This window comes from Urocitellus parryii, chromosome 4 (assembly GCF_045843805.1).
Source record: "Urocitellus parryii isolate mUroPar1 chromosome 4, mUroPar1.hap1, whole genome shotgun sequence".
NCBI lineage: Eukaryota > Metazoa > Chordata > Mammalia > Rodentia > Sciuridae > Urocitellus > Urocitellus parryii.
Window position 1 is genome coordinate 46937889 of NC_135534.1, and position 18474 is coordinate 46956362.

At 34.3% G+C, this 18474-nt stretch overlaps 1 protein-coding gene and 1 pseudogene across 1 annotated transcript in view; one reads left to right on the forward strand and one right to left on the reverse strand.

Moving 5' to 3' along the window:
* The window catches only part of Pik3c2a (phosphatidylinositol-4-phosphate 3-kinase catalytic subunit type 2 alpha), a 113339-nt gene that overhangs the window by 34944 nt on the left and 59921 nt on the right, over positions 1-18474 (forward strand). The window contains exons 3-6 of the mRNA XM_026398977.2: positions 1641-1744; positions 13814-13971; positions 15837-15957; positions 16645-16756. Coding sequence (XP_026254762.2) covers positions 1641-1744; positions 13814-13971; positions 15837-15957; positions 16645-16756 — 495 coding nt within the window. The remainder of the gene's footprint in view (positions 1-1640; positions 1745-13813; positions 13972-15836; positions 15958-16644; positions 16757-18474) is intronic.
* Positions 8763-9450, reverse strand: LOC113189955 (RNA-binding protein 7 pseudogene; annotated as a pseudogene).

Below are 18474 nucleotides of genomic sequence, written 5' to 3' on the forward strand. Positions count from 1 at the left end.
TCTTATTTGCTACCATTCTTGTTTCTATAACACAATAATTGATATGTGATTGGTCATTCCAGATGCTAGTATAATAAGGAAGTAGCATTAGTTCAGACATAATCTTTCCCAGCATATTAACATTTTTGAAGCAATCAAGAGAGATTCAAGGGCTGGGGTTGTGGCTCAGCGGTAGAGCTCTCGCTTAGCATGTGCAAGGCCCTGGGTCCAATTCTCAGCACCACATAAAAATAAATAAATAAAATAAAGGTATTGTGTTTGACTACAACTAAAAAATAAAACTTAAAGAAAGAAATTCAAGAGAAAGCTTTAACAATAGAGGAAATTATTAAGAAAAACACTGAAAATCCTGCGGAAGTGTTCTTTTTTAGTGAAAGTGGGTGACTTCAAGAGTGAACTGAATTGCAGTATTGAACTGTCTACTGACTGAAACAGTGGATGCAAGCAAAGAAGCTATGAAGACATTTCCCTTTGAATTATGAGCTTTTTTGTTTGTTTTTTGGTTGACTGAAGAAGTCTACATTCCTGTATTATACTTCATGTGTGTGTCTGGGAATTCAACCAAGGGGCTCCCTCATCCTAGGCAAGCGCTCTACCACTGAGATACATCTCAGTCCTTAACTTCAAGAGATTCGGAGTTTTAGGCCTCAAAACATTGAAGACCTTAATGCTAAGTACAAATACAAGTAAGCATAACTGTGCTAGTATTTTTAGTCAGGGCTTTGGTTATATAGTTAACACTGATTTTGAGTAGTCTGTGTTAACTCTTTTTCCCAGGAGCCATTTTATTTTCAATTGTGATTTTGGTACAACTCCAGGTACCCCCTTCCCCCAAAATGTGCATGTGATATTCTAGCAGAAAGGGCTCTGCCACCTTTTAAAGGAATCATTGCCTAAAATTTTCAGTTTAATCAGTCTTGTGTGTTATGTATGTTGAAATCTGTTACAACTCTTGAAATTTATACATTGTGATTTTTTTCATTTCATTTTGAATTGAGAATGTTTGTATTTTAGTTTTAAAGGATATTTACCCTTGAAATTTCTGCCAAAATAAGTATTTTTATGTAGTATATTAAAGCACCTTTAAATGGATTCTCCAGTTTGGCTATTTTTGAGTGGCAAATGGATCTCCCTCAACATTGCAAACAAATTTTTACCAGACTTAACTTTTTGGAGGAATATTAGGATGTTTATATAAGTTTATTAATGTAGAAAATTCCCATTCATTTGCTTCTAAAACTCATTCTCTTGGAATTGGAGTCTTAAGTTGAATATATAGAATTCGTGGTGTATTAGTGGAGATCCAATTAGGTTTGATCTCTTCATTGTTTTAAAACAGAAGGTAGTCCTTTAATTTCATTTAACTGTTAATTTACTTAAATGTTCATTTCAGGAACACTTTGAGAAGAAAGGTCTTTAGCATTCTGCTTTTACTAATCAATACAGTATGTTTCTACTCTTTGACAAGTTAAACCAAAGAACTTACTGAGATAGGAATCCATATTTAAAACTTTATACTGCTGTGATTTATTTTGCCTCTATAAGTTTGTGTGTGTTTTTATAAAAATGTTTGTGCTATGCTACTGTATATCTTTTAGAGATCTTTCACTTTTAAAATAAAAACACTTTTTTAATTACAGAAAGACTCAAGTGGGACCACTAGTTTGCCAACTGGAAGATCACTTCTACAAGAAATTGAAGTACAGAATGAGGAGGTGGCAGCTTTTTGTCAATCCATTACAAAGTAAGGACTTTTCTTTGTGAATTACAGATTCTTCAAGTGTTATTTTAAAAAAAAAAACTTGAGAACCAGCTTAATGATAATAATTCTAAAATTTTAGCAGTTATTTTCTTTATGTGTCTAAAATTTGAGTTTGTCAGTTAATTGACTTATTTCCACAAAGTACAGATTATGCTATATCTTTACTTGTTAGATTTCTGCTTTTTTGGGTTTTTTTTTTTGCAGCACTGGGGAGTGAACCCAGAGCCTTGCGTACACTAGGCAAGTACCATCTCCAGCCCCTAGATTTCTGCTTTTTATTTATTTATTTTTCTGTGTGCTGGAGATTGAACTCTTGGCCTTATACTAGGCCAGTGCTCTATGCTCTAACACAGAGCTATATTCCCAGCCCAAGGTTTGTGAATATTTAGAAGAAAAATTGAAGTTGGGGTAATTTCTTCTTTTTTCTTCTTTACCTTTTCCTCCTTCCCTCCCTTCCCCTCCCCCTTGTTAAATTGTGGTGCTAAGGATCAAACTTGAGGCCTTGTGTAGGCAAATATTCTACCATTGAACTGTACTCACAGTCCCATGAGTAGATTTCTGATACTCTCTTAACTAGCAAAACTATGGCTTACACGTAAATTTTGCTATACTTAGAAATGTCTGCTTTTGTTTTAAGAGATATTTAACTTTCCCATAAACTTTCTAGCATAAAAAATACTATTCTACTTATTTAAGAGGTAGTATTATTTATTTATAATAGGCAAGGTTAGGAGGACAAATATATTTTCTGAAGATTAGAAAAATGCAATTCTGAGAAGGTATGGTAGTACATAGCTGTAATCTCAGCTAGTGGGTAGGCTGAGGCAAGAGGATCACAAGTTCGAGGCCAGCCTGGGCAACTTAGTATGACCTGTCCCAAAATAAAGAATAAAAAGGTCTGGGGATGTAGCTCAGTGGTAGAATGGTTGTACCACCAAAAAAAAAAAAAACAAAAACCATTCTAAAATATTTTTTCAATCTTTTTTTTGTTTGCTTGGTGATACTAGGGATTGAATCTAGGGGCAGTTTATTACTGAACTACATCCCCAACCCTTTTTATTCTTTATTTATTTATTTTTTTTTAAAGAGAGCATCCCTGTCTTGTTATAATTTTTAGAGGGAATGCTTTCATTCTTTTATTTATTTATTTTTTAGTTTTTGGCAGACACAACATCTTTGTTTGTATGTGGTGCTGAGGATCGAACCCGGGCCGCACGCATGCCAGGCGAGCGCGCTACCGCTTGAGCCACATCCCCAGCCCTTTATTCTTTATTTTGAGACAGAATCTTGCTAAGTTGCTAGCCTTGAACTTGTGGTTTTCCTGCCTCAGCCTCATAGCTGGATTATAGTTATATGCCACTCTGCTCCACTCTCGATCATAAATCTGTCCAATATTGCATCCTTTATAGATTAGAAAAGTATTCTAACAAAGGGTTTTTTTCTTGTAGTCAATACAAAGCTAAGTCTCCTTTGCATCTGGCTAAGTGTATTTTCTTATATCAGGGTATTGTCAGAACTTACGTTACGAGTGCTAGAAACACAGCTTGCACTAGGTTAACCAGAAAGGTAACATACTATTTCACATTCCCCTATACCAGAAAAAGGAAAGATAGAGCAGAGTTCAATAACAGCAAGATCCAGAAATTCACATCTATAATCATCTTCATCCCCTCTGGATCTCCTTTCCTGCTCCCTTTCCTTTTTCCTCTTTGCTCCTTTTTCTTCCTCTGCCCATTCTCAATGCAGGGTAGCTTCATTTTTTCCCATTGTAAATGGAGCTTTTGAAGATAGGGAGAATAGCTACTAAGAGCTGAAACTTGATCAATCAATTTCTCTCTCTTTCTCTCTCTCTTTTCTTTAATTCACTGCTGGCAAACCATGGATTCATACATGCTAGGCAAGCAATCCACCCATTGAGCTACATTCCCAGCTTTTAATTTTTATTGTTTTTTACTTGTTCTTTTTAGTTGTACATGATAGTAAAATCTATTTACATATGTTATATAAGCATGTAATATATCTTATTGTAGTTAGGATCCCAGTCTTGTGGATGAACACAATGTTGAGATTCACTGTAGTGTATTCATATATGTGCACCGGAAAGTTATGTCCAATTCATTCCACTGTCTCTCTTATTTTTATCCCCTCTTTCTCCCCTTCGTTCTCCTTTGTTTAATCCACTGAACTTCTCTTCTTCCTCTCCCACCTTGTAGGTTAGCATCCACATATTAGAGAGAGCATTCGACCTTACTTAGGTTTGTTGGAATTGGCTTATTTCACTTAGCATGATAGTCTCCATTTATGTCCATTTACTGGCAAAGTCATAATTTCATTCTTCTTTGTGGCTAAGTAATATTCTATTGTTTACACATTCCACAACTTCTTTTTTTTTTAAAGAGAGAAGGGGGGAGAGAGAGAGAGAGAGAGAGAGAGAGAGAGAGAATTTTTAATATTTATTTTTTAGTTTTCGGCGGACACAACATCTTTGTATGTGGTGCTGAGGATCGAACCCAGGCCGCACGCATGCCAGGCAAGTGCGCTACCGCTTGAGCCACATCCCCAGCCCCTCCACAACTTCTTTATCCATTCATCTGTTGAGGGGCATCTATAGCTTAGCTATTGTGAATTGAGGTACTATCAACATTGATGTGGCCTCATCACTGTAGTATGCCTATTTTAATTACTTGGGGTTGCTGAGGAGTAGGATAACTGGGTCAAGTGGTAGTTCCATTCCAAGTTTTCTGAGGAATCTCCATACTGCCTTCCAGAGTGGTTGCACCAATTTGCAGTCCTAACAGCAATGTATGAGTATACCCTTTCCTCACATCCCTGCCAATTTTTATTGTTACTTGTGTGTGTGTGTGTGTATATATATATATATATATTTTTTTTTTTTTTTTTGGAGGGGGGGTGGTACTGGGGATTGAACCCAGGGGTGCTTAACCACTAATCCACCTCCAGCCTTTTTAATGTTTTTTATTTAGAGACAGGGTCTCACTGAGTGGCTTAGGGCCTTACTAAGTTGCTGAGGCTGGCTTTGAACTTTCAATTCTCCTGCCTCATCCTCCCAAGCCCCTGGGATTACAGGCGTGTGCCACCACACTGGGCTCAGTATAGTTTTAATTTGCATTTCTCTAATTGCTAGAGATGAGCTTTTTTCATATATTTGTTGATGTTTCATATTTCTTCTTCTGTGAAGTGCCTGTTCAGTTCCTATGCCCATTTATTAATTATGCTATTTTTTTTATCAAGTTTTTTGAGTTATTTGTATATCCTGAAAATTAATGCCTTATCTGAGGTGCGAGTGGCAAAGATTTTCTCCCATGTTGTAGGCTCACTCTTCACATTCTTGATTGTTTTCTTTGCTTTGGAAAAGCTTTTTTGATACTATCCCATTTCTTGATTTTTTATTTTACTTCTTGTATATTAGGTGTCTTATATAGGAATTCAGTTCTAGGCTAGTATGGTAGAGAGTTGGACCTACTTTTTCTTCTAGTAGGTGCAGGATTCCTGGTCTAATGCCTAGGTCTTTAATCCACTTTTGACTTGAGTTTTGTGCGGGATGTGAGATAGGGGTTAAATTTCATTCCGCTACATATGGATTTCCAGTTTTCCCAGCACCATTTGTTGAAGAGGCTATCTTTTTCAAATATATATGTATGGTACCTTTGTCTAGTATGAGATAACTATATGTGGGTTTGTCTCTCTGTCTTCTATTCTGGATCATTGGTCTTCACTGGTGCCAAGACCATGCTGGTTTTGTTTCTATAATTCTGTAGTATAATTTAAGGTCTGGTACTGTGATGCTTCCTGCTTCATTTTTCTCCTTAAGGATTGCTTTGGCTTTCTTGAGCCTCTTATTTTTCCAAATGAATTTCATGACTTTGTTTTCTATTTCTGTGAAGAATGTCATCGGAACCTCAATAGGAATTGCATTAAATTAGTAAAGTGCTTTTGGGAGGTATGCCCATTTTGACAATATTAATTCTGCCTATCCAAGAACATGGAAGATCTTTCTATTTTCAAAGGTCTTCTTCAATTTCTTTCTTTAGTGTTCTGTAGTTTTCATTGAAGAGGTCTTTTACCTATTTTGTTAGATTGATTCTCAAATATTTTAATTTTTTGAGGCTTTTGTGAATGGGACAGTTTTCCTAATTTCTCTTTCAGCTAATTCATCACTGATGTCTAGGAACACAATTGATATATGTGTACTAATTTTGTATCTTGCTACTTAGCTGAATTCATTTATGAATTCTAGAAGTTTTCAGCTGGAGGTTTTTGATTATTCTAAATAAAGGAAGGATCATGTCATCAACAATAGGGAGAGTTTGAGTTCTTCTTTTCCTATTTGTATCCCTTTAATGTCTTCTTTCTAATAGCTCTGGCTAGAGTTTCAAGGCCTGTATTAAATGGAAGTGGTGAAAGAAGTCATCCTTGTTGCAGTTTTTAGAGGGAATGCTTTCAATTTTTCTTCATTTAGAATGATATTGGCTTTGGGTTTAATATATATAGCTTTTCCAGTGTTGAGGTATGTTCCTACTATCTCTTATTATTTTTCCTAGTGTTTTGAACATGAATGGATGCTGTATTTTTGATCAAATTTTTTTTCTGCATCTATTGAGATAATCATGCAATTCTTGGCTTTAAGTCTATTGATGTGATGAATTATTACGTTTATTGATTTTCATGTGTTGAACCAACCTTGCATCCCTGGGCTGAACCCACTTGATCATGGTGCACTCTTTTTAATATGTTTTTGTATGGAATTTGCTCTATTAAGAATTTTTGCATCTATGTTCATCCATTATATTGGTCTGAAATTTTCTTTCCTTGATATCTTTGTCTACTTTTGGTGTCAGGATGATACTACTTCATAGAATGAATTTGGAAGGGTTCACTCCTTTTCTATTTCATGGAATAATTTGAGGAGGATTGGTGTTAATTCTTCTTTGAAGGTCTGGTAGAAGTCTGCTGAGAATCCATCCAGTCCTGGGTCTTTCATTGTTAGTAGGCCTTTAAGCAATGAAATTGCTTTAAATCAATCTGTTTAAATTTTCTATGTCCTCCAGATTCAATTTGAGTAGGTCATATGTCTCTAGAAATTTATTAATTTATTCAGGATTTTCTAATTTATTGGAGTATAGATTTTCAAAATAATTTCTGATTATCTATTTTAGTAGTATCTATGGTGATATTTTCTTTTTCATCATGAATTTAATAATTTCAGTTTTTTCCCCCTCTTTTCTTTTGGGTAGCTTGGCTAAGGATTTATCAGTTTTGTTTATTTTCAAAGAACCAGTGTTTTGTTGCCTTTTTTTAAAATTTCAATTTCATTGATTTCAAATCTGATTTTAATTATTTCCTGTCTTCTAATGATTTTGGTGTTGATTTGTTCTCTCCCCCCCCCCCAAGGCCTTGAGATGTAATGTTAGATTATTTATTTGGTATCTTTTGGTTCTTTTAATGAATGAGCTCTTAGAACTTAGAATGTTTTCTTAGAACTTCCTTCATAGTGTCCCAAAGATTTTGATATGTTGTATCACTATTCTCATTTACTTCTATTTTTGTATTTAACCTCTGGTTTCTTCTGAATATTTATTATTCAGTAGTATGTTATTTAGTCTCCAGATGTTAGAGTAGCTTCTATTTTTTTCCTTTTGTTTTTAATGTATTAAAAAGCAACATAGTACAAATGGTGTGGTATTAAAAAGGATTCAAATTTTTCAGGAATGAATTTTTATAAACAATTCTGCAATGAAAGGGAAACAGCATCTTGATACATAAAAGTTTGGTTAAACAATTTGATTTTAAAATTTTAAAACCAGGGCTGGGGTTGTGGCTCAAGCGGTAGCGTGCCTGGCATGCGTGCGGCCCGGGTTCGATCCTCAGCACCACATACAAAAAAAAAAACCAAAGATGTTGTGTCCGCTAAAAACTTAAAAATAAATATTAAAATTCTCTCTTCTCTCTCTCTTTAAAAAAAAAAAAATTTAAAACCAGAAAATGTTAACATTACATCCTTTTCCAATATTCAAACAAAAAAAGAGCGACCTGTACAATCTCCTTGATAATAAAATGTGTCTTTGTATTCACATCCTGGGCACATTGAAAATGTTAAAATTTCTAAAGTCTGAGTGAGAGATGCAGCACTTAAAGGCTTTATGAATTTTTTCCCCAAAGAGAGTATTTTCAGTAAAACATTTTTCCATTTTATCTGACTATGCACTGATATTTTTTGTTCTTCCTGAAAGATTTACACTAACACTGTAATTTTTAATGTAAAATATACATGTAAAGATATTTCATCTCCTGAGACCAGTCATACAACATGATTGAATGAACAAATTCTATAATTTTAGACTGAAATAGTATGTGTACATTTATATGTTCAATTGGGGTAAAACTCAAAAGAGCATGTCATAGAATTTACACTTAAATTCTCTCAGTTATGCAATATGATTTATCCCCAAACTTAACCCAGTAATCGTTCTAAATAAAATGTCAATAAAATGTATCACTGAAAAGTTTTTTCTAATTTATTAATAAAATACAAATAGCCTTTGCAGACTATCAAGTTGGATGTTGTTATATACACCAAAATCTGATTTACTAACAAATTGCAATACAAAGGATAACAGATAATTAAAATATTTGCTTTATAATACAACCACTCTATACAATTCACCCTTCCTAAACTACCTAAAATGATTAGGAATTGTGGCACTTTCTTTTGCATAAAATCCTTTCCTCTTCATAAAGCCCTGAGGTGAAATGTTATTAATGTTATTAATAATTAATAATAATTAATAATTAATGTTATTAATTGAAACCACAATTCTTCTCATTTCTGTATTAAACTGTAGCTCTAGGTTTTAAAAAACTTATATAAAGAAATGTGGCAACTTGTAAAGCTGCTTTATAGTTTTTCAAAATATTTCCATACCAACTTAGTCAAACAGGCCTAAAATGATCCCATGATATAGTGTCCGTTTACTAACAGTTAGTGTGGAGAGGAGCGCCATTTTCCATCTCTACTGCTGTCTCTTCTGTTATACTCATGGCTCCAGCCATCATGATTCCTATCTTCATAGAAGAAATCATCTCTGTTTCCTCTGTAATGATGATCAGATCCATGATCGGTGTAACGCTGTTCACGGCTATAATATCTATCTGAAAGGTAGGGATGAGAATTCTGTCTGGCTTTACACTGTGATGATGATGCATCTTGGCACCACTGGGAGCTTGAAGACTGGTTGAAAGTATGATTATGTGACTGAACTGATGGTGAAATCCTGACTGATCCACATGTGAAGACCCAAATTTCCCACCATATAACATCTGTCTCAAAACACTGTTCATCACTGCTTGTCTCTGATAATTTTCTGGAGAAGAAAATGATCTCTGTATTACTTGTGCTGATGCTGTCATGATATCCACAATCCTTTCATACCTGCTAGGAGATGTAGAAGTAGGACTTGAATTTCCAACATGATGCTGGGAATATGACAAAGTGACAACCTGTGAGGCATGACTACTTCCTGATCTAAATTGAATTTTGATGGGCCTTCCAAAAAGTTTGATTCCATTAAGAAGATTCATAGCATAAGGAACAGATACTTCATGTTTGAAATTCACAAATGCAAACTGCTTTGGTTTACCATCCTTATCTTTTGTAATTTTCACCTTTATTACTGGCCCATCCTGGTGGAAAAGCTTGAAAAGTAGTTCCTCTGTCACTTTAGTTTCAAGGTTGCCAACAGAGAGTGTGGTCCGCCTCTGCTGCCACTACCCCTTCTCAACCTATTTTTTTATCTTATCATTGATTTCCAATTTCATAATGGAATTATGATCTGATAGAATACAAGGTATTTATATATTTTTTTGTATTCGTTAAAAGTTGCTTTGTGGCCTAAGATATGGTCTATTTTAGAGAAGGATGCATGTGTTGCTGAGAAGAAAGTTTATTTAGTCATTTTTTGGATGAAATAGTCCACATAGGTCTGTTAAGTCTAAATTATTAATTGTATTTTGCTTCTTTATTTTTGATTTGGAAAATCTATGTGATCATGAAAGAGGCATGTTAAAGTTAGCCAATATTATTGGGCTGTGGTCTATTTGATTCTTTGTTTTTGTAGTGGGGATTGAACTCAGGGACACTCAATCACTGAGCCACATCCCCAGCCCTATTTTGTATTTTATATTTAGAGACAGGGTCTCACTGAGTTGCTTAGCATCTCACTGTTGCTGGGGCTGGCTTTGAACTTGTGATCATTCTGTCTCAGCCTCCTAAGCTGCTGGATTCACAGGCATGCACCATCTTCTTGATATTGAACAGGGTATGTTTGATATACATACATACTCCATTGTTTGGGGCATAAATAATTTCTTTATGCTGTATTAAATGACCTTCTTCGTCCCTTCTGATTAACTTTGGCTTGAAATACACCTTATCTGATATGAGAATAGAAACCCTTGCTTGTTTATGAGATCCATGTGAATATTCTTTTTTTTTTTTCCTATTTTTCACCTTTATTTTATTTATTTTTATGTGGTATTAAGGATTGAACCCAGTGCCTTGCACATGCTAGGCGAGCACTCTACTGCTGAGCCCCAGCCCCAGCCCCAGGTCTTGTTTTTTAATCCATTCTGCTAGCCTGTATCCTTTGATTGATGAGTTTAGGCCATTTACATTTAGTGTTATTTTACTGAGAGATGATTTTTATTCCCTTTCATTTTGATTTACTTCTAGTTTTTAATTTGAACTAGTGTTTCCTAGTTCTTCCTGTGTAGTTCCTCCCTCTGCTGGTTTTCAGTTTTATTTTTCATTTCTTCTCCATGGAATATTTTATTGAATATATTTTGTAGTGCAGGCTTTCTAGTTATGAGTTCTTTTAACTTTTCTTTATTGTGGAAGGTTTTTATTTCATCTTCTGAAGCTTAATTTTGCTGGGTATAGTATTCTTGGCTGGTATCCATTTTCTTTCAGAGGTTGGTATATATTATTCCAAGACCTCCTAACTTTAGGGTATGGGTTGAGAAATCATTTGAAATCTAAATTGGTTTACTTCTATGTGACCTGTGCATTTTCTCTAGCAGCTTTTAAAATTCTAATATTATGCTGTATGTTGGGCATTTTTATAATAATGTGCCTTGGTGTGGGTCTGTTGTAATTTTGTGTATTTGGGGTCCTGTAAGCTCCTGTATTTTGATTTTCCATTTCATTCTTGAGGTTTGGGAAATTTTCTGATTTTAATTCATTGAAAAAATTGTGCATTTCTTTAGTTTGTATTTCAGAGCCTTCATCTGTCCCCAGGAATCTTAAATTTGGTCTTTTCAGGTTATCCCATATTTCTTGAAAATTCTGTTCATAGCTTCTTAACATCTTCTCTCCATGGTCAACTTTATTTACAGGATTATATATTTTGTCTTCATTGCCTGAAACTCTGTTTTCCTAGTGGTCTAGTCTTGTGGTGCTCATTGAATTTTTCATTTGTTTTATTGATTCCTTTATTTCAAGGATTTCTGTTTGTTTCTTTTTCAGAATCTCTATATCTTTATTGAAATGGTCTTTTGCTTTCTGTACTTTCTCTCTGATTTTACTCCTTCCTTTGTTTTTTACCTCACAGATCAGTTGTATCAGAATGTTTCTGGTACCTCACAGTTTGGAGGAAGACAAATAATAACAATGACCAATGCAAACAAACAATATACAGCATTCAACTAAATACTTAGTTCCTACTATGTATGATGTCTACAATGTTGATTGGCACAATAAATAAAAATGGTTTGATAAGCAATTGCCAACAGTTAAAACAGCAAGTTTACAAAAGGTTTTGCAATTTCGAAAGAAGAACAGGGTATGGGCAGAAGAGATGTGGGATGTAATGATTATGAGAAATGATGAGAGAAAATAGAAGTAAAAGCTTGAAGGAAGAGTGGAAGAACACTAGCATTTGGCAAAAGCAAAGAGAGAATCAAGAGAAAAATAGTCAAGTAAAAAACAATACAAAACAAAACCAAATATACTAATCAAAAACCCTAGCCCTCAAAAGACAGAGTCATGAGAAATAACTACCTTCAAAAAATGTTAGAAATGAGAAAAGAGAGACAAATATGTATATGTATAAATGCCCATGAACTATTTAGCACACAATCAAAATGAAATAAAAAAATTAAATAAAATAAAAAATTGTAAGAAAGGTTCCTGATGAAAAATTAAGAAATTGTTTCCATTGCAGTGATCAAAAATTGTCAATGAGAATGTCTGTTGTCTGTTCACAAACATCTTTCTTTCCCTTTTTTCTTGAGGTATGTACTGAGCACAAGAGTAGTGGCTACAGTTGGTCAGATCCTTCCTCTTTTTGTGTTGTTCATCAGGTTGTCAGCTGGAGTTCAAAAATTCTTGCCTCCTCTTCTGGGCAGTATTAAGTAGAGCCATTATAGAGTATTGTCTGCTCCACTCTCAGCTGGGGTCACTATTAGGGTTCTGTGAGAGGAGCTTCTGAAAGATGGAGCTTCCATAGATGGAGCTTCTGAAAGCTGGTTTTAAGTCTAGGTAGGCTCCAGGTAAGTGGTAGTGTTATCCCGGTTTGTATGCAATAGGGGACTCAATAACTTGCTTTAATTTACACAGCTAATCAGTAGTAAAATCAGAATTCAAATCAGGTGGTCTGACTGTAGAAGTTCTGTTACGTTTGCTACCTCTTCAGAATCTTTCTTCCTGTCATCCCTGTTTTATTTTATACTTATGACTTGATATTTTAATCTGTACAGAAGCAAATAGATCATATTTCTAGTATTCATTCCATTTATAGCCTTATGAAAATCAGATAGGGGATGAGAGTGTAGCTCAGTGGTAGGGTGCATCTCTAGCATACGTAGGGGCCCTGGGCTCAGCCCCCAGATCCACAAAAAGAAAAAGTGGAAAAAATGGAGTGAGAGAAAGAAAAACAGGAGTGCACTGGAACCTGTCTTCTAACCTCTAGAAAAAGTTTAATGAAGCCTGGAATTTAAAGAAGTTGTCAAGTGGGTTATGAACTCCCAATTTTTACCCCAAATGCAGATTGCAGAATCACGTCGGTTACACATCCACATTTTTACATAATGCCCTATTAGTGACTGTTGTATTCTGCTACCTTTCCTATCCCCTACTAACCCCCCTCCCCTTCCCTCACATCTTCTCTCTCTACCCCATCTACTGTAATTCATTTCTCTTCAATTTAATGTATGAAATATGATATGTCAAGAGCTTTGTAATGTTGTGAACAACCAATAAAAAAATAAAATTATGCCTCTTCTCATATAATTAATTTAAATTAAATAGCATGTGTCATAAAAAATTAAAAAAATAAATAAATAAAGAAGTTGTCAAACCACACCCACTCCCCTTTTTTTGTGGGTCATAAGGCTTATTTTTTCCCCCTTTGTCTTGATACCAGGATTGCTTTTTAGAGATGAGCCGTGCACCACCTTCATGCACTCTTCTAATTCCTTGACTTTTAGAAATTACTTGAAGGGAATAAAGGCATTTTAGCAATGTAAAAACCCTTGCAGCAGTGTAAAAACATGTTGTCTGTTTCTTTTCCTTGTCTAGCAACCACAGTGTTTATAGAAAAAATGTCCTGAGGGTGGGTTTAAAATGACAGCAAACTTTTTATCCCTCTGACCATTACAACTCTTAAGTTTTTGTTGTCTATATTATTATCAATAATTCATTAAATGTGTACCATTTTGTGTAATTGTATTGTGTGGCAAAAGAATCAGAAGCAGAAAACCTTATTTTATACCAGTTATCAGATGTATGCCTAGCTAGTGTTGCTAGTGTTACCAAAGATACCCTGGCAGTTAATCTCTTCCTTTTCCTTGGGTTCCTTTTATTGAAAAGACAAATGCTGGTTTTGACAGGAATTCATTCATTACAGTTCTCACCAGCTACTCTAGAATTGGACAAAGATACAGTTTTGAGTGGCTATAAGCACATAAAGCTTTGTTCTAGGCTCTCAAATGCAACTTTTTCCTAAAAGAATTTAATATCTTCTTTCTTATGAACAGATTGAAGACCAAATTTCCATATACCAATCACCGCACAAATCCAGGCTATTTGTTAAGTCCAGTCACAGTGCAAAGAAACATATGTGGAGAAAATGCTAGTGTCAAGGTCTCCATTGAAATTGAAGGATTTCAGCTACCAGTTACGTTTACATGCGATGGTAGGTTCATAGTTCCCCAAGCATTATGTTTTGCTTGGTTAAAGGAAATTTTTTAAAATATCCGTATTCCTTTTCTTTTAATAACCAACTTTGTTATCGTTAAGTGTTCTTTTTAAAAGGCTGACATTCATTTGGATAGTTTTCTGGTTAGGACTAATGGGAAAACAGGTTACTTTTATAACTACATATTTTTCCGGAAAAAAAAAAAAAAACGGTGAAATGACCTTTCATAATCAGTAGTTCTTGGCCAAGGCTCAAAAGAATTAGATAAAAAAGTTAATTGTAGTTGAGTTCTTCCCACCCTCCCCTCCATAGTATGGCAAGAAAAATGCTTGTGTATAAAGAACTGTCAGAGAAAAATTGAAGTTCTAGTTACCTTGCTAATCTCCTTTAAGGAGAAGGTAATTTTCCTTTGTTTTTAATTTTCCCTTCCAAACCTGGCATGAGTATTTCTTCTAGAGCTGTATTCCCCAAGGTGTGTAGAAAAATTTTTGCTACAGTTTTTTAAAATTAATTTTTTATTGGTACATTATTTTTGTTACAATTTTTAATACTACTTCTGTTTTCTTTCATTGTATTTATCATTCATAATAATGGGATTCCAACAGTGGAATAAGAGCCATATTTCCATAGTACTTTGACCTAAAAATTAAGCCATTTTTTTTTCTTTAATGTTATGAGTAGGAATATGTCTAGTTTTGGATTATTTCTCTTTGCACCTTGGAAAGCCCTTTGAAAAAAATACGTATCTGAAACAGAAAAATGTTGGCCAACTATAAGGTCATTTTTTTTAGTTTCTGAATGAAGAATTATTACTCTTTTTCAGCATACCTAACATTTTGGTCTGGGACATTTAAGTCTAGGTATGGAGTAAGAATTAATGTTAAAATTAAAAGAAAAAGAAAAGGTCAGTAGTCACTTTGATTGAAATATGCATGAGTGAGCACTGATAGCTTATGTTCTGATTTCTATCAAATTGTTATTTATTAAAATCTGGCTAATCTAAAAAAAAGTGTTTCAAATTTCTATTTGGTTAGTCATAAGTGTTCACATTTACAATGTGCATTCCTATTAAGCTATATAACCGTATTGTGGTAGAGTATTACCAAAAAATAATAATTGTTATCTTAAGGTTATTATATTTAGAGGTCTTTTCTGCCAGCCCATTAACTTTCATGAACTTTGAATTAGTCATTATTCTTTTTAAGTTGAACATAGGAGGAGTTGTAAGTATAGAAACATATTACTATAAAAGCTTTAGTTTTTAAGGTTATACAATTTTTTTTCTTTGCCAAGAATGATAATTGAACAATGCTACTTACTTGCTATATTTTAATTCTGATTGGAAAGTTTATCAGGCTGATGTCAAACATTTCATATTTGTTTTAAAGCTGTTTGCTGAACACTGCTGAATTTAATCCTATTTGAAGAAGTCTGTAGTAAGAATATGGTTGTCTTAGGATAGGCCTCCACTATCTAACACAGTAACCACTGGCCACAGGTATCTATTGAATGCTTGAAATGTGGCTAATCTGGATTGATACATGCTATAAATCCAAAATACACACTGGAGTTCAAAGCCTTTTTTTGAAATGATTATCTTATAATTTTTAAAATGGATAATGTGTTGAAATGGTATTTTAGATTTATTAGGTTAAATCAAATGGATTTTTAAAATTAGTTTTGCCCCTTTTACTTTCAACATGGGTATGGGGAAATTTTTAATTATATGTGTCCTTCAATTGTGACTTGTATTATATTTCTATTGTATAGTGCTGTCTTAGATTATAAGTAATATTATCTTGAATAAATGTATACTTAGAAGTAAATGAACAAAATAAAAATAATGACTGACTTTTTTACAGTGAGTTCTACTGTAGAAATTGTTATAATGCAAGCCCTTTGCTGGGTACATGATGACTTGAATCAAGTAGATCTTGGCAGCTATGTTCTGAAAGTTTGTGGTCAAGAGGAGGTGCTACAGAAGTAAGTTTATTTAACTACTGAGAAACATCTTTGAAAATTTTTATTTTTATTGGCTTAAAATAAGAAAAGCTTTAATTAAAACTTATAGTCCAAAAATACATTGGGTCCTATTGAATTGATTCATTGAATCAATAAACTTGTGTTGAACACATCTAAGGTGTCATATCTAAGACTGTGGTGGGATTTCAGAGATAAGTAAGACACTGTATTCTCTTAAGAAGCTTACACTCTTATGCAGGAAGTATTGTGAGCAATTGTTTAATAAGTGACTGTAATGGCTATTTCTGTAGAGTCAATACATCATTATAGACTTTATTTGCCATTTGTAGTATGCATGATTCTTTATGTACAGTATTCAGATATTATTTCATTTTAGTTGCCTGAAATAATTATCATGGTCTTTTATTTTAATCAGGTAATTTGTTATAGCATTTAGTCTAGTTGCTTTACAAATTTCACTCTACCTTATTTTTCTTCTTCCTTCTTCTCCTTTGTCTGCATCTTCTTTCTTCTTCACTCTTCTCATATATAATAATCCCTCTGCTTAAGTGCTCACACTTATTTAAAAACTATCTGTATTGTATCATTCTCTTTGATTTCTGATGCAATTTATAAATTTTACCTTCACCTGTATAACTTCTGATTTGAGAGGAATAATACTGGTGAATAATTAATGTATTTTAACAGTAACCATTGCCTTGGAAGTCATGAACATATTCAAAACTGTCGAAAATGGGACACAGAGATTAAGTTACAACTCTTGACCTTCAGTGCAATGTGCCAGAATCTGGCTCGAACAGTAAGTGTGTGTGTGTGTTTGTGTGTGTGTGTGTGTGTGTGTGTGTGTGTGTGTGTGTGTGTGTGTGTGTCGATGAGAGGACATTTTTCAGTTGTAGAAATTTTATGTCGCATTCTCCTTAGAGATAGAGGCATATTGAAGATCAAAGTGAAGGAATTAAAAAGTGTTATTTATAGTGGTTTTACACAATAGTGAAAATTTCAGGGTCAGTCAGGAAGAAATAAGATGGGGAGGAAAGGAAAGTGTTTTTGTTTTGGGTATTGAAAGTTTAACCCAGGGCACTTTACCACTCACTAAGTTATATTTTTAGCCCTTTTTAATTTTTATTTTGAGATGGGGTTTTGCTAAGTTGCTCAGGCTGGGCTCAACTAGAATTACTGGTGTGCACCGTTGCACCAAACTAGAAATATTTTTAAATATTAAATATAGGTTGGAGGAAAGAAGATCCATATTGACTTTTACACCAAACTGATAAAAAGGAATTATTTCTCATGAAATGAAAATAAATTCTGTGTTTTAAAGGTTTAGTACTTTCGGTGCTGGGGTTGAAGCTCAGTGGTAGAGCACTTGCCTAACAAATGTGAGGCACTGGGTTCAATCCTCAGCACCATATAAAAATAAATAAATAAAAGGTATTGTACCCGGGCTGTGGCTCAGTGGTAGCATACTTTCTTGGCATGTGTGAGGCACTGGGTTCGATTCTTAGCTTATTGAAGGTCTGTCAACAATTAAAAAATATTTTTTAAAAAAGGTATTATCCCATCTACAACTAAAAAATTTTTATTTATTTATTTTTAAAAAAGGGTTCAGTACTTAATTTTTGGATTAAAACAGATATTTCAAGTGTGCACCTCTGAACCCAACTAGGTTAAAGCACAATATTTAGCCATTGTAAAGTAGCAAAGCCCACTTTGTGAAATCCATAGTAAAATCCACTTTCGTTTTCCTACATAAACCCGTGGTGAATTTATAAGAAGATTTTTAGTCTGTAAAGAGAATTATTCTTCATTTAGTAGAATTTTGGGTAGAAAAATGCCGATCATTTCTACTTTGTTTTCTTTTCCAGGATTTTGCTCCTGTGTTAGGTAAAATTTATTTCAGTTGGGTAGAAACTATTTCACAAAGTTCAGTAGATTTTGGCAATCATTAGTAACTTGTCTTTTGAGTTTCTAAAACAACAAAATTTTTTTTTTCTTGCATTACTGGGAATTGAACTCAGGGGCACTCTGCCATTAAGCTGTAACCTCAGCCCATATATTTTACTTCCAGACAGGGTCTCACCAAATTGCCTTGGCTGACCTTGAACTTGTGATCCTCCTGTCAGCCTCTTGAGTACCCGGGATTATAGGCATTTGTCACAGTGCCTGGCTTCTGTTCAGTTTCTTAAGGAATAATGTTCTTTGCATTATGTAGAATGGCGGAAGAGTCCAAGATTTTGTTCCTTTGTCGGGGTCAGTAGGAAGTGGGAGGAAATCTTGATTATCATCAGAAAAAATAAAGCAGAAATCCAGATGATCTCTTTCCCATCCGGTCCCAACCTCATTTAAGAGTTATTTATGTATCAGAAACTAGACTTGCTGGGCCCAGCGGCCCAGGAGGATGAGGCAGGAAGATCATAATTTCAAAGCCAGCCTCAGCAAGGATAAGGCTTAAGCAACTCAATGAGACCCTGACTCTAAATAAAATACAAAATAGTGCTGGGGATGTGGCTCAGTAGT